The sequence below is a fragment of the Brassica oleracea genome, chromosome C7 (genome assembly GCF_000695525.1).
Source record: "Brassica oleracea var. oleracea cultivar TO1000 chromosome C7, BOL, whole genome shotgun sequence".
Lineage (NCBI taxonomy): Eukaryota > Viridiplantae > Streptophyta > Magnoliopsida > Brassicales > Brassicaceae > Brassica > Brassica oleracea.
In genome coordinates, this window is record NC_027754.1 from 44,762,576 (window position 1) to 44,778,229 (window position 15,654).

The following is a 15,654-nucleotide window of genomic DNA, read 5'->3' on the forward strand; positions in this document are numbered from 1 at the left end:
CCCCCCCCCCCCCCCTTTGAATCTCTGGCTAATTTTTCAGGTCCACAAGGGCCACAACTGCAGAAGGTACTGGAAAGACTCACTGGGCAACACACTGTTCCTAATGTTTTCGTTGGTAAGTTTTTTTTAATCCGTTTGCTTCAATCACATATCTTGCTTGAAAACTAGGGAGCATATACAACCTTTTTCATGTCATTCTTCAAAAGACTGTGGACAACACATAACACTATAATAGTGTCTAACCTTTTTTGTCCTAATGAACCAGGAGGCAAGCACATTGGTGGCTGCACAGGTACTTTCTATCTCTCATTCGTCTTTTGGTTTCTTCATACATCATTTCTACACATTCTAAGGATCTACTTCAACCTCAATTCACTGCATTATCTATCTTCTTCTTGTCGTACTCTACAGATACAGTGAAGCTGAACAGGAAAGGAGATCTTGAACTGATGTTAGCTGAAGCCAACGGCAACACCAATCAAACTTAAAGGAGATGATGGAAACTGGTCTGGATGGAGATTTTGCATATGGAGCTTTGAAGAGTTTTCTCTCTTTTGTAAACATTTGCACCTCATTTTCTTTTGTCAACGCATTGATGAACCTCATTCAAATAATACATTATCATTTAATAACATATATACACTAATCATGTAGTATAACATTAAGCAAGCCGTCAAAATTAAACTAATATTTTCATATTGTTTACCTGAAAAAAATTAAACTAATATTTTCAAAAAAAGAGATGTTAAATATTGGAAGCGTGGCAAGTTTATGATCACAGACCCTAAGAGGCTGATCCAAAATGAAAAGGAGAAGTCATCTTAATGAACAGAGGAAGAAGCTGCAGAGGTTCCACAGAGACCAATGGCTACTCTGGTCTCGTCCCAAGCTTACATCTACCACTGTCACTTGATCAAACGAGCTCTTATTCAGACAAAAGATCCATACTCTCCTCGCAGGTTGTCCCGTCATAATCACATAGAAACACACGTTCTCTCTCCTCGAACTTGGACTCTAACGATAAGGGGTAGAAAGCATCAACCTCTGTCTCTCAACACCGTCTGTTTCGCAGCAGACGAGCCTTCTCCTTCTCCCTCTTCCGAAATAAGGTATTCTGTTTCCTTAGTTCTTGAAAGATCTACAGATGAAAGGTTGAAATGACGCAGTTGTGTTCTCTCTGTTTATGCTTTTACAGTGCTGATGCAAGAATCCGTAGTGAGGTTCTGTCTCCATTCAGATCAGTCCGCATGTTCTTCTACCTCGCCTTCATAGCCAGCGCTTCCTTAGGAGGACTAATAGCCACCTCCAGGCTTATAGGAGCCTTAGCGAACCCCGCGAGATCAGGTGAAGTGCTTGAGATAGTAAAGGGTCTAGGCATCGACGTTGGTGCAGCTTCTCTCTTTGCCTTCCTCTACTTCCGCGAAAACAAGACCAAGAACGCTCAAATGGCTAGGCTCTCTAGGGAAGAGAATCTCGCCAAGCTTAAAATGAGGGTCGAGGAGAATAATAAAGTTATATCTGTGGGTGATCTGAGAGGGATTGCTAGGCTTGTGATATGCGCTGGTCCTGGGGGTTATATAGAAGAAGCGTTTAAGAGGAGTAGAGAGTTTACTCAGGGGCTTGTTGAGAGAGGTGTGGTTGTTGTGGCTTATGCTACTGATGGGAGTACGCCTGTTCTGGAGTTTGATGGTGAGGATGAAGAAGTGAGTCTGAGTAGGAGGAGATTGTGGCGTGTGGCTCCGGTTTTTGTTTCGGAATGGGAAAGGTTAAAAGAGTCTTTCTGATATAAATAACCTTAACTTAAAACAAATTGGCGATAATTGGATTGGTCCGTGTTTTTGTTCTTTTTTATTTGAACAGGTGGATAGATGAGCAGAAGAAGCTTGCTGGTGTGTCTTCAGACTCTCCAGTGTAAGTCAGTTTCTTTATATTTGATTTGTGAAACATGGTTCTTGAGCTGAGAGTGCGAGTGTTTTAGGTATTTGTCACTACGTTTGGACGGGCGGGTAAGAGGAAGTGGAGTGGGTTATCCTCCATGGCAAGCCTTTGTTGCACAGCTTCCTCCGGTTAAGGGAATCTGGACCGGTCTTCTTGACGGTATGGACGGTAGAGTGTAAATATTTTCAAGATTAGGGACCTTATTGTATTTTTTTTTAAGGGGGAATGTAAAAGTTATGGAAAGATTTTTAAGTTTTAGCCTTTTTTTTTTTTTGTAACACAACATATTTCATTCATAATTTAGCCAGTTACAAAGATAAAGACAACATCAAAGACTCATGTGCGATCCTAATGAAAACATTCAATACAAGGCAATAAAGAGATAGAGACACAAGCTTAGATAAACTTGATAACTAGTTGAAAGTGTGATCAAAGGTGCCACATACGGAGTTTTAGCCTTTATCACTGATTGTTTCTTCTTTTTCGGGGAGTGAGTTCTATGATCTATCAGAGTATCAATGGTTGCTGGAATGTGGTCAAATGCAGATCCAGTGTGCTTAACCAAGGTTGATTTGTAATTTTCATTTAAGAGTACAAAAAGTAAAAAATCCCTTGGTTAAATTTTATCAAATGATAGATGAGGTTTTACACCATATCATTTAGCTTCGTGAATTTCCAACAACAAACACTGGTATGAGTAACCAATCCATGTAGAAATAATAAAAAATATGAAAAATCTTCATCTTGATTTATAAAAAGTAAAAAAAAAAACTTATGCGCACATGGGCGCAGATCATATGCTAGTTATATTTTAATTTGTGTAAAAAGTTTCAAATAATTTTTTTTATTTACATATAAATATTAAATGCATGAGTTTAGAATTAAATCTGAAATGAATGAGTTGGCACACCAAATCAAAATCTAGTACATATAATATAAATGTGTGGTGCATACCTATAAGAAAATCAAAATAATCTGAAAACTAAAAACACAAAACAAAAACAAAAACAAAAAAAAATGGAAAAGTCAATATCGTCTTCGTCTACTTTAAAAGTTACATGCCTAGCAAACAAAACATCTTTGTGGAAGATAAGGAAGATCTTAACAGAGAAAAGTGAAGGTTGGTTGGACTTTGATAATAACAGCGATGTTGAGAAATATCTTTTTTCACATTTGAGCAAGTCGATGATTAACGTAGTTAAGAAAGACCCTACAAAGATAAAGATCGATGATTACGATACGGGGTACCAGCAGGAGGTAATTTTCGGGTATTATAATGAAACTGAAATACTATTATCTTGGGGAAATATAGAGGTTAAAGGAGCTTGGTGTTGGAGATGAAGTTGGATTCTTCTACGATCCCCTTGCAAAGAGCGTGTGTTTCTCTGTCTTGAAACAAGCAAAACCCTGATGATCAATCATAACTTGTTTAATTGGCCTTAATTATATAACATATCACTATTCATACTGTGGTTTGATTAATGGATACATAATGTTGTTATATAATTACATTTAAATGGTTGGATATTTTGATGCCAACTACTATTTCATTAATATAACACCACCCTATAAGGTTATAAGTGTTGACATAAAGAATTAAACAAAGGGAAGTAGTGGAGGAAGTGGAAGAAGTGGCCATATCACTTACCAAATGGGGAGGAGTGGCTAGTCCACTACTAGTTATTTATTCTTCCACCATTGAGTGCTTATTGCTTTTGTTTCCTTTAAATACACCATGTATGTTACACAATTAAACACACAATTCAATACAAACATTTCTTTCATTCTCTCAATCTCACAAATCCTCTCATTCTCTTAAATTCTCAAATTTCTCTTCTCTCTCAAATACTTACGGTTACTTCACTCCTTTTTACTTTGTTCGTGTGCTTCATCACGGTTAAAACACTTAGAAGCTCTCATAATCCCACAAATTATCATGGTATCAGAGCAGCAACAATCTTGAAATCTTTCTAAATTCCGCAAAATCAAAACCCTGTTTCTAGTTCTTAAACTCTACCTCTGACCAAGTAAATCCCCAAGATGGAGAACAACAACAACAATAACAACAACCGCATCAGCATACCTGTGACCCTGAAGGGGATTAACTACCTCTTGTGGGCCAGGATGGTGAAGATTGCCCTTGGAGGAAAGGGTTTGTGGAGTCATGTCTCAGCAGAAGCAGCTCCAAAACAAACCACCCAAGGAGAAGATGGACAGGAGATTGTGGTAGCTACTGATGAAGACAAATGGGCTCAGGAAGATCTCATGGTTCTCACAGTGCTCCTTAGCTCCCTAGAACCCGCCATCATGGAGTCTTACTCCTACTGTGAAACTACCAAGCAGCTGTGGGATACACTCTACAAAGTGTATGGAAATACCTCCAACCTTACAAGGGTCTTTGAAGTAAAAAGAGCTATCAATACCCTCAACCAAGGAGATATGGAGTTCCAGCCTCACTTTGGCAAGTTCCGGTCTCTTTGGGCAGAGATGGAACTACTCAGACCACATACTACCGACCCCACCACTCTCTTAACCAGGCGTGAAGAGGACAGAGTGTTTGGACTACTGCTCACGCTTAATCCATCTTATGGGAGCTTAATCAAGCACATCCTGAGAGCTGACAAGTTACCTGACCTGGATGAAGTATGCGCTCAAATTCAGAAGGAAGAAGGCTCTGTGGGCTTATTTGGAGGCAAGGGAGACTTAAACATGGCACATCAAGCTGAACGAGCCGTGTCAAACAAGGCAGCTTACAAGCTAGATGAAAAGAAAAACTTGACCTGCGATCACTGCAAGAAGAAGGGCCACATGAAGGACAAATGCTGGATACTACATCCGCACCTCAAGCCCAACAAATTTAGGGACAACCGCCCTCAATACCAAGATGCAAGAGCCAACTTCTCAACTGATGGTGCTGAGCCAACAACACCAATCACCATGGGTATAAGCAACCTAGGTGTGGGAAGAGCTACTGCCTCCACATCAGGCTATGCCACGCCAAGAGCCAATCTAGATGAGACCATCAAGAAGTCTGACTTAACCGCTCTCATCAAGGCTCTCAAGGAATCTGGTATATCTAAAACTCTTGGTATCTCCCTTAATGCTTCTCACAATGCAAATGGTTCTATGAATAATTTTAAATCGGCTAAGCCCTTAGTTATAGACTCTGGTGCTTCTCATCACATGATAAGTGATTTAGAACTGATTAAGAACATAGAACCGGCTTTAGGAAATGTGATGATAGCAAATGGAGATAAAATTCCAATAAAAGGTGTAGGTGAACTTAGATTGTTTGATAAAGAATCTAAAGCTTTCTATATGCCTACATTTGCCTCAAACCTACTGTCTGTTAAAAAAGTAACTAATGATCTCAATTGTCAAGTTACTTTCACGCCTAACAGTGTATACTTTCAGGATATTGATTCTAGTAAGTTGCTTGGCAAAGGTGTTACCAAGGGAGACTTGTACTTACTTGAGGACACAAGACCTGTATCTCAATTATCGTGTGTGTTTCATTCTGTTTCTGAATTCCCTAAAGATGAAATCTGGCATGCTAGACTAGGACATCCCCATTCTCGTGCCTTGAACATCCTGTTGCCTAGTATCTCCTTTAAAAATGAGTGTGGAGCGTGTATATTAGGAAAACATTGCAGAACTGTGTTTCCTAAATCAAAAACCCAATATGAAAACTGCTTTGATTTGATTCACTCTGATGTGTGGACTGCTCCATGTGTATCTAGAGAACAACATAAATATTTTGTGACATTCATTGATGAAAAATCTAAATACACATGGATCACTTTGTTGCAATCTAAGGATAGGGTGCTAGAAGCATTTAAAAATTTTCAGAACTATATTACTAACCATTTCAATGTTAAGATTAAAATTCTTAGATCAGATAATGGTGGTGAATATACTAGCACAGCCTTCAAACAACATCTAGCCTCACATGGAATCATTCAACAAACCAGCTGTCCTTACACACCCCAACAAAATGGTGTGGCTGAAAGAAAGAATAGACACTTGATGGAAGTGGCAAGGAGTATGATGTTCCATACAAATGTACCCAAGCGGTTTTGGGGGGATGCAGTAGTCACAGCCACCTACCTAATCAACCGCACACCTACAAGAGTCCTCTTTGATGCCACCCCATATGAGGTACTAAACAAATCTAGACCATCAATTGATCATTTGCGTGTGTTTGGGTGTGTGTGCTTTGTTTTGATTCCAGGAGAACTAAGAAACAAACTGGAGGCAAAGAGCACAAAGGCAATGTTCATTGGATACTCTACGCACCAAAAGGGGTACAAATGCTATGTACCAGAGACAAGGAGAGTCCTAGTATCCAGAGATGTTAAGTTCATGGAATCCAAGGCCTATTATGATGAGAAGAGTTGGGAGGAACTCAAAGATCTATCTCATTCTGCCTCGGACAGAGCTAACAACCTGAAGATTCTTATGGAAAGACTCGGCATTAACCTAGAAAAGGAACCAGAGAAAGGCCGGGACACTACTCCTTATAAAGAGACCATGGTTCATAACACTGAAGACTCTCATCCTGACCATGAAGGGGGGAATGAAGATCAACCGGCGCAAGCTCAACCTGAAGAAAACCCAGTATTATCTCATGATCAAGATGAGATGGGACAACCAGACACTGAAGCTCAAGAAGGAAAACCAAGCAGCAGTAATGAACCTGAGCAGACACAAGTCCTAAGGAGAAGTACAAGGATCAGAAGACCAGCCTCAGATTGGGTTAAAAATGATTTTGTTTACTACAATGCTCAAGTTGTGGCACATCCAGAAAGTGGATTATGCTCCCTAGCTCACTATCCAGAAGAACATCAAGTCTTTATGAGTTCATTGGACCTGGAATGGATACCAAGAACATATGCAGAAGCTATCGAAGATGATGAATGGAGGAAATCGGTGGATGATGAAATGAGGGCCATGGAGAAGAACAACACCTGGTATGAGACAGAACTTCCAAAAGGGAAGAAAGCCGTGACCAGCAGACTCATACATACCATTAAGTATCTTGCAAATGGGAAGCCAGAAAGAAAGAAGACCAGACTGGTGGCAAGAGGATACACACAAGTGTATGGAGAGGACAATCTAGACACCTTTGCACCAGTGGCCAAGCTTCATACAATCCGGATTCTACTCTCATTAGCAGTGAACCTAGAATGGGACCTTTGGCAAATGGATGTGAAGAATGCTTTCCTGCAAGGAGAACTAGAAGATGAAGTGTATATGAAACCACCTCCGGGGATGGAAGAAATGGTGAAACCAGGGAATGTTCTTAGACTCAGAAAGGCAATCTATGGCTTGAAGCAATCACCAAGAGCTTGGTACCACAAGCTAAGCACTACATTGAATGGAAGGGGATTTGTGAAGTCTCAAGCGGATCACACACTCTTCACTCTCACCAGCAAGCAAGGAATTATAGTAATTCTAGTCTATGTGGATGACATCATCGGTGTACGTACGTAACATACACTTATTAGAGATTTCATGTTGAACGCATTAGCTATGATCAGCTGCACATTTCTATGAAATGAAGTTCACATTCTTGACAAAAAAAAACTAATGGAGATTTCATTATGAAAAATGGAAAGAGCTTAGATGAAAGCTTAAGTGATGAGTTCACAGCACTATGAAGAAAAATCTGCAGGATATTGACAGAGGATTTTAATTAATCCCTGAATCAATGTTGTAAGCAGATGATGTCCATGGGAGGCGGCTGTATGATGCCAACGATATATACATCAGATATAATATGCAAGGGTTCATGTCCCACATGGGTGAGTTTCAGCCAGGCAAAGTGGTAGTAAGGAATGGTCACAGGCATTTTAGCTTACGAGATAAGTTAATGTACAAGACTAGAAGATACATCTCCATCTTGTTGTTGCAGGTTGATGTGTGGAGTAAAACAAAAGGATCATTTCTCCAAGCAAATCCACAAACATGTAAAATTTAGTTTCTGTAGTTTAATCTCTGCGGGGTTTATATATACAAGACAAAAGGTTAGGCTGAGAATATTTCTTTCCTGCGACTGAAACTTTGTAACGGAAACAATGAATCAAGAATAGTTATGGAACTTCTGTTTACATATGACTACGATCATTGCTCTTGTCATTTACTCTTTGACTTAGGGGATATTCTCTTGGTAATTTCAAATAAGTTTCAATTAAATTTAAAAGGCAATGGCACTTCAATAAATACTAAAGAGACCTCAAAAAAAAGATCTCATGTTTTAATAGTATAGATAGATAGATACAAATTTTTATCTCTCAGAAGAAAACACTATCGTTTTAAGAATCAGACTTCAACTGGAGACAATGGAGGAACATCTACTAACCGTTCAATTGTTTCCAGCTGGTCATATGGAGCAATCTGCATAAACATAAAAATCACATTTAACCAACCCAAGACTCATAATCTATAAACATTTATTGGTAATCTATTTTTACATCCAAATTTTGGATTATGATTTCAAAGTTTATATATCAGTTTTAATACCTGGCTAAACCCGTCCGGCCAGGTTATCGAGACAGCATAGTTTCCCATTGGTCGTATTTCCTCAGGCTCGATATCTTCTGCCACATCTCCGAACTGAATCTTTTGTTCACCAGTCCATTCGTCCTGTTTAACAATGATAAGAACAAAAGATACAAATAATATGAAGATAATTTCAAGTAAATAATAGCAAAAAAATAAAAAATTAGGACAAAGTGGATTTTGATTCTCGGGGGTTAAATGTCTTTCCATACCACACTTTGTGCTGATCGATCATTTCTTCTGACGGTTGCAGGGTGAAGTAAGAACTCTTCATCTGAGTTTGGCACCTTCACTCTGATTGCCTTAAGATATTTGTCGTATGTCACAGCTGTGGAAACTGTTACAAAACATACAATGCATTAAAACCTTATAATAGTATATGAGGTTTCTCAGTGAATAGTGTATTTCTTTCAACCTTGTTGGCGTATCTTGGCGCATTGTTGCACAACACAAACACCAAGATCTTGGAACGTTCTTGCAACTTCACTTAAAGGATCTGCAACAACTTCAGGAACTCCACTATCTCCCGAAGCAGATAACTAAACAATCACAAAAAAAAAACTATTTAGAAGAGTTGTGTTGTTGTTTTACAAAATTCTATAAATTTGTGTAAGTACCGTTGGCCTAATGGGGAGGTCAAAGAGGTGAGGTATTCCGAATTGCTGGACAACCTGCAGTAGCTAGAGACTTAGTTATCATTTTATGTGAAGGAAAGAAACTACGAGAGAGTGGGGAATAAGCCAAAGCTAACCTGAGAACCTGAACCTTTCCCAAAAGGGTAATAACGTTTCCCGTCAGCGTCAAAATGACACATATTCTCCACAACAGCAACACAAGGAACCTACTCCGCACAACAACCAAAACAGAAAAATAAAATCTGAGATACTTGTTGTTGTTGCAAAGTCCATGTAAGGCCAATAAGAAGAAACCTTTAGCTTTGAGAACATTCGTACACCTTTGGCAACATCTATAAAAGCCAGTTTTTGAGGTGTGGTCACAATCACCGCTGCTGTTAACGGCGCAACCTGAGTTGTAATATAATGCATCATGAATTGATTGAATAAGGGAACTCAAAAAAAGAAAACTTGTCCATCATCAGAACCGAACCTGGCAGAGGGTTAGTTGAATGTCACCGGTACCAGGAGGCATGTCGATAACAAGATAATCCAGCTCTCCCCTGCAGCATCAACACCACCAGGTAAAAAAAAAAAGATTATGAGTTGTTGGTTCTTGATTGAAAAAGATATATCAAAAGTCATGTAAAATAAATAAAACAAAACCATTCAGTTGTAGTAAGGAGCTGATTAATGACACCAGACACCATTGGACCTCTCATAATGGCACGACCTTGCCCTGCAAATCCAAATGAGACTAGCTTCACCCCCAAGTATTCTGTTGGGATGATAGTCTTCTTCTCTGGATCCTGTTTTGATTATATAAATAACACTCGTGTTATTGGATTGGTACACCACAAGATGAAGAGTTTAGAAAATATATAATACCATTTCAAGAATACGGCTCTCTGGATTGACCATAGTAGGTAAACTAGGACCATAGACATCAGCATCAAAGATGCCAACTCTTGCACCCATACCAGCTAACGTATAAGCAAGATTTACAGCAACTGTAGATTTTCCAACACCTCCCTGAAAACACGTTCAGCTATCACAAGTCTGTCATTAACTAAAATGGAGATGCAAGTAAAGAAACGTTCCCCTTCCACATATACACAAGAGTAGAAAGAGAAACATTAAAAGAGCTAAAGGAATGAAAGTTTTGGTTGTTGTACCTTGCAACTAGAAACAGCAACAATGCTTGAAATTCTAGATAAACCAGGTGGAAGCTGGCCTGCAAATATAGGCTTAGCTGGTTGTGCAGACATTGTCACGTTCACCTTTTTCACCCATGGAAGCACTGCAACTACCTCATTTGCTTGCTTCTCAAACTATATTGCATTATTATGTAACAAAAATAATTCATCAGATAGAGCTTCATGAAATGATTTGTTTGACATTCAAAGGGAGAATTGTAATCATTATTTACCATATCTTTGACTGGACATGCCGGTGTTGTTAGCTCCAAACGGAAAGAAACCTATGGCCCAAGAAAAAAAAAAAAAACATGTTTCAAAGTTCCAACAAAGGATTTAAAACAAACAGCAACCTGACTGATACAGTAGTATTAATAATAAATTACCTCTCCAAGAGCTTCGTCAATTACCAAATCCTTAACAAAACCACATGAAACTATATCTGTCCCAAAATCAGGATCAATGATCTGAGACAATGCCTTTAGCACTTCTTTTTGTAATGATGTTTCAGAAAATCTCTCAGTCTCAGCTGCATATAATATTAAGATGATACATTTAGATAAATGAAATTTATTCAACTTGCGATTTATTTAGCTCATTATTGGCAAATATTTTTACCTTGAGGAGCTGAAGAAGAAGCTTTAGCAGCAACAGAGAGCTTGTTGTGAGATACGCGTCCTTTCCACAGCAGAACGTTGGATTGGTTACGATCACTTACGGTGGCAATACATACGAGTCGTCGTGGTGGAGGTCTGGGAGACGAGACTAGACATGCGCCTGCCGAACGTAAATAAGAGTGAAGACGATGCACCGTTTGACTACTCATCGTCGTCCTCGTTGTGGAAGGAAGCAGAGTGAGTGGCGCGTAGGATAAGGGAAGAAGCCTTATGAAGTGTGATGACACGTGTTTGGCTGTGATGACATTAGCATCTTCGTTATAAGCGGACCCTCTTTTATCTTCAGGGCCAGAAAACCTACAGGCCCATTCTGATTTACAATTTCAGTAAATCTGCTTATTCCTACATTAATAATTATTATAATATCTTATATACAAATATAATGCTTGTAATATCATTTAAGATTATTTGGAAATTATATTAATTGGGCAAATATTTATTTTTTATTTTAAACTAACTAAAAAAAATAAAATGAAAAATCATCGATCAATCAATAAATTTTCTTTTAAAACTTCACTAATGAACGATATGTAAGAAAAAATCACTTAAATAACTTTTCGATTAATATATAAGGATTATAATACCTTTATATACAAATATAGTGCTTTACATGATACTCCTCCGTTCTTTAATGAAAGACTTTTTAGAAAAAAGTTTGTTTCAGAAAGATATATTTTTTGTGTTTTCTATGAAAAAATTGTAAATTTCAAGAAAATTAATTAACTTTATTGAATTACTATTGGTTAAAAGTTATTGAAAATTGAAAATTACAGAAAATGATACATTTATTATGGTAGTTTAATGTGTTTTCTTAATTTGTGTGAAAATACTAAAAAGTCTATTTTTTGGAACAAATGGAGTAATATAAATTCATTATATTGGTTTTTATAATTGTTTTTATTGATTATTTTATATAGTTTATAAATAAAAATAATTGATCAAATATGATCATCTTTCTATGATTTTGACAATTATTTGTAACATCATTTAAAGATTATTTGGCAACTGATGTTAATTTTTCCTAAACTTACGTTTTAACTAATAAAATTATAATTATCGACCAATTAAATTATAACAACTTTCTTAAAATTTTACCTATGAACGATACGTAAGGCAAAATCACTTAAATATCTTCTTGTCTAACATATAGAAGGATTAAACTGATCGACCAATCAAATTAAAATAATCTTCTTAAGATTTTATCTATGAACGATACATAATCCAAAATCATTTAAATAATTTCCTTTTTAATATATGAAAAGATCTCTAAACATTTTTTAAAAATTTGCATGAAAATCTCAAACAAATATTTATTTAATGTGCACTTATTTCAAAAATCCATGCTGGATAACATCAAATCTGTAATCTTGATCCTTAATTAATTTAATAATTAAAGCTTTCGCACACCTACTCTAAAACCCACTATATGAATGTCTGTATGTTACACCTATAAGAAAATCAAAATAATCTGAGAATTATAAACACAAAAACAAAAAGAAAAGAGAAATGGAAAAGTCCTCAAGGTGTTCCTCTGCTTTGAAAGATACATGCGAAGCAAACAAAACATCTTTGTGGAAGATAAGGACGGTCTTAACGGAGAAATGTGAAGGTTGGATTTATTTTGATAATAACAGTGATGTTGAGAACTATATTTTAAAAAACTTGAATGAGAAGATTAATAAAGTTAAAAGAGAACCTATATACATCAAGATCGACGATTATGATATGGGGTGCCAGCACAAGGTAATTTTAGGGTATTATCATAAATCTGACAAATATTATCTTGGGAAGAAGTATTGGAGGATGCAGGAGCTTGATGTTGGAGATGAAGTTGGATTCTTCTACGATCCCATTGCAAAGAATGTGTGTGTCTCTGTGTTGAAACAAGCAAAACCCTGATATCAATCAGTACTTGTTTAATTATGCTTAACTATATACATTATGTGGTTTGATTAATGGATACATATAATTACAAAATTTGGATACTTTTGATGCCGCCAAAATATAACACCACCTTATAAGGTGTAGACTGTATAGTTTGTGTTAGCACAAGATGTATTAAACACATATAGAGCCTTTATATTCTTTTTTTGCTTATAATCGTATCCATACGTGTTGTTTCGTTAACTTTCAAGCTACAACGTTTAAAAAATAAGTTTATCTTTTAAACCATAAAATTATGTTCGGTACTTATTTTGGTCTGAGAATTTCATTACATAAATATTTAGAACTGCGAAAATGTTGATTGATTACGAAAGATGAACCGGATAGTTTTTGGATCGCAGTTCAATATGGTTCGATCGGGTCAAACATGGTTCAATAATTTAGTTTAATATATTTTTAGTGTATAAATTTAAAAGTAACGTCAGTAAATATGATACATAATTAAAATATAAATGAATTTAAAACATAAAACATTATAAACATAAACTAGTGTTTATGTGGATAATTTATAGATTTTTGATAGTTTTAGTAATTTTATCATTTTAATAACTCTGAGATCCAATTCGGTTACGTGACCAATTCATGGTTAAACCAGTTATTATCCAACTCTTTGAGATCCAATTTCGTTACGGGACCGATTCATGGTTAAACCAGTTATTATCCAACTCGGCTAAGTAACTAGTTCGTGGTCGACGTTTTTAAAAACACGATAAGGAAATCATATTATTAAACTAGATTTTCAAAACGTTTTATTAAGGAAATTAATGAATAAGTGGTGTTATCTCTCGGCGAAATTAGCCAGCTTCTCATTTCAAAACGTTTTATATATGTATACGCTTCTTGGGTCACACGCTAGGTTTAGGGTATCATTGTGTATTTTCAAGACTAGAAGATACATCTCCATTTGTGGAGTAAAACAAAAGGATCATTTCTCCAAGCAAATCCACAAACATGTAAGATTTAGTTTCTGTATTCTGTAATCCTCTGTGGGGTTATTATATATACAAGTCATATGAACATTTCACTCCTGCGACTGAAACTTCGTAACGCAAAACAATGAATCAAGAATAGTTCCGGAACTTCTGTTTGGATGTTGACTAATGACTACGCTCTCATTGCTCTCTGTCATTTCTTCTTGGAAAGGTTTGATAGAATCTGCAAAAATAACAAGGTCAGAAGCTTAACATAGGCTCTTTAGCTGGTCATAGATGGTTGTTAAGTTCTTCGAAAGCAGGCTTTCAAAAAATGTGTACCTTCTCTTTGAGCATGCGGAAAGCTTCTTCTCCCATGGCTTCATCAAGTTCCTGATACATCCACAAACAGTTTTGTCAATAACAGCCAAAAAGAAGAGGATACATGTAGTGTGTAGTAGATGAGCTTTTACCTTGAGAGGGTTGGAAGAGCTATCGATACTGGCGATGAGTTTCTGTAGGGCTTCATCTTCTAAAGCTTCTCGGATTTCACTAGAAGAAGCTGCAAGCAAGTGTCCAATATTAAAAAAAAAGTCGCCAGTTATTCTATACGAGAGTCAGTTGGAAGAAGATTACCAATAGCCTCGAGCTGTGTCTTGTCCACCCCATGTAAAGTTATCTGTCTTTCCACCTGAAGCTAGCATCACTGGCTACTTTTGAGGTTTTAAAACTCATCCAATGTAGCTAAATGAGAGTTTAAAAGTTTGAAGAGGCGTACCAGTAGCCTCGAGATGTGTCTTCTTTACAGCATGCTTTGCTTCCTCTACATTTATTGGTCTTGCCACAGCCACCTGAGCTTCCTTTGTTGCACACGCAGCTACAAAACCGAGGTAACCTCACTCAAACCAAACTTCAATGTCTGATGGTAGCATATTCTTGGCTACTTTAGAGGTTTGAAAAGCCATACCGCTACTACCACTAGCCTTGGCTTCTGTCTTTTCTACCACATCCACTGAGACTTCCTTTGCTGGAGACGTCGCTACAAGTACCAGATCATGACTCAAACCATGACTGACACTACTACTATGTTATTAATCTAATAAGCCCATCACAGATATGCAAAAACCAAATAAACCAAGAAAGGCTACTGAATCTGAATCAAGAAACAATCAAAATGACTAAAATGCACTAACCAGGCTTTTCGTCGGTTGAAGAAGGTTTAACACATGGAATCTCTGCATCATTTGGTCAGATTACATAGTTAGAACACACTTCAACATAACCCCCCCCAAAGTGAATCAAGATTCCTCAGCTAAAACACATACACATTACACAAAGAGATTTCTTCTATTGGGTTACAATCACCAATTATAAAGTCCAAGACTTTAAGTCACAGTTAGAAACTAAACATCAATCAATGAAGCTAACTTAAAGAAAAGAACTTGCCTTTGTGCTTCTTGAAACAACCCACGGAGCAGCTGCAGCATTGACACAATAACGAAAGTACTATCAACATGACTTGGTGAAACAAACAAAGACGCAGCTTATAAGGAAGAAGAAGAAGACGAAGAAAGGAGAAGACTTACTAAGGAACAAGACAACAAGGACACTTGTACTTGGACACGACTATCTCGCAGATTCCGCATGTTTGAGCAGCTCGAGGACTCATCTCTCTCTGTATCTCTTTCTCACCGAGCAACGCGATTCACGGAAGAGAGAAACCTCATGAGTTTGTTTGTTACCTCTTGAGAGAGCGAGAGAAAGAAAGAAACAGAGTGAGAAAGGCCTAATGGGCCTAGATTATCGGCCCATA

The 15,654-nt window shown here is 37.2% G+C and overlaps 5 protein-coding genes across 10 annotated transcripts in view; 3 read left to right on the forward strand and 2 right to left on the reverse strand.

Annotated features, from left to right (window-relative positions):
• The window catches only part of LOC106306925 (glutaredoxin-C5, chloroplastic-like), a 1,811-nt gene extending 1,175 nt beyond the window's left edge, over positions 1 to 636 (forward strand). The window contains exons 3-5 of the mRNA XM_013743718.1: positions 41 to 115; positions 266 to 292; positions 412 to 636. Coding sequence (XP_013599172.1) covers positions 41 to 115; positions 266 to 292; positions 412 to 488 — 179 coding nt within the window. The 3' untranslated portion in view covers positions 489 to 636. The remainder of the gene's footprint in view (positions 1 to 40; positions 116 to 265; positions 293 to 411) is intronic.
• Positions 637 to 789: 153 nt separating this feature from the next.
• LOC106306924 (protein LOW PSII ACCUMULATION 1, chloroplastic) lies at positions 790 to 2,196 on the forward strand. The gene is made up of 4 exons (XM_013743716.1): positions 790 to 1,109; positions 1,196 to 1,765; positions 1,861 to 1,911; positions 1,979 to 2,196. Exons 1-4 carry the CDS (start codon positions 865 to 867, stop codon positions 2,115 to 2,117), a joined length of 1,005 nt encoding a protein of 334 aa, XP_013599170.1. The 5' UTR covers positions 790 to 864; the 3' UTR covers positions 2,118 to 2,196.
• Positions 2,197 to 2,955: 759 nt separating this feature from the next.
• On the forward strand, positions 2,956 to 3,349 carry LOC106303418. Its single transcript, XM_013739692.1, is given in 2 exon segments — positions 2,956 to 3,228; positions 3,230 to 3,349. Coding segments are annotated over 2 exon segments (393 nt in total).
• Positions 3,350 to 8,108: 4,759 nt separating this feature from the next.
• On the reverse strand, positions 8,109 to 11,185 carry LOC106301462 (fe-S cluster assembly factor HCF101, chloroplastic). Its single transcript, XM_013737863.1, has 14 exons — positions 10,928 to 11,185; positions 10,696 to 10,838; positions 10,543 to 10,593; positions 10,289 to 10,444; positions 10,002 to 10,145; positions 9,780 to 9,922; positions 9,607 to 9,676; positions 9,429 to 9,524; positions 9,251 to 9,340; positions 9,117 to 9,170; positions 8,915 to 9,038; positions 8,712 to 8,836; positions 8,461 to 8,583; positions 8,109 to 8,334 (listed from the first exon to the last, which is right to left on the reverse strand). The coding sequence occupies exons 1-14, from the start codon at positions 11,133 to 11,135 to the stop codon at positions 8,260 to 8,262; spliced, it is 1,602 nt and encodes a 533-aa protein (XP_013593317.1). The 5' UTR covers positions 11,136 to 11,185; the 3' UTR covers positions 8,109 to 8,259.
• A 2,592-nt stretch (positions 11,186 to 13,777) lies between these two features.
• LOC106304503 (zinc finger HIT domain-containing protein 3-like) lies at positions 13,778 to 15,567 on the reverse strand. Of its 6 annotated transcripts, none has more exons than XR_001262763.1 (9): positions 15,428 to 15,567; positions 15,288 to 15,319; positions 15,035 to 15,076; positions 14,809 to 14,880; positions 14,620 to 14,718; positions 14,478 to 14,532; positions 14,315 to 14,403; positions 14,184 to 14,234; positions 13,778 to 14,085 (listed from the first exon to the last, which is right to left on the reverse strand). XR_001262763.1 is itself a non-coding variant. In XM_013740911.1 (8 exons), exons 1-8 carry the CDS (start codon positions 15,508 to 15,510, stop codon positions 14,056 to 14,058), a joined length of 489 nt encoding a protein of 162 aa, XP_013596365.1. In that variant the 5' UTR covers positions 15,511 to 15,567; the 3' UTR covers positions 13,778 to 14,055. The 6 variants fall into 6 exon arrangements, 1 of the variants encoding a protein (XP_013596365.1); XR_001262761.1 differs by having other exon boundaries at positions 14,478 to 14,538; XR_001262760.1 differs by having other exon boundaries at positions 14,478 to 14,547.
• Between the last annotated feature and the right edge of the window lie 87 nt (positions 15,568 to 15,654).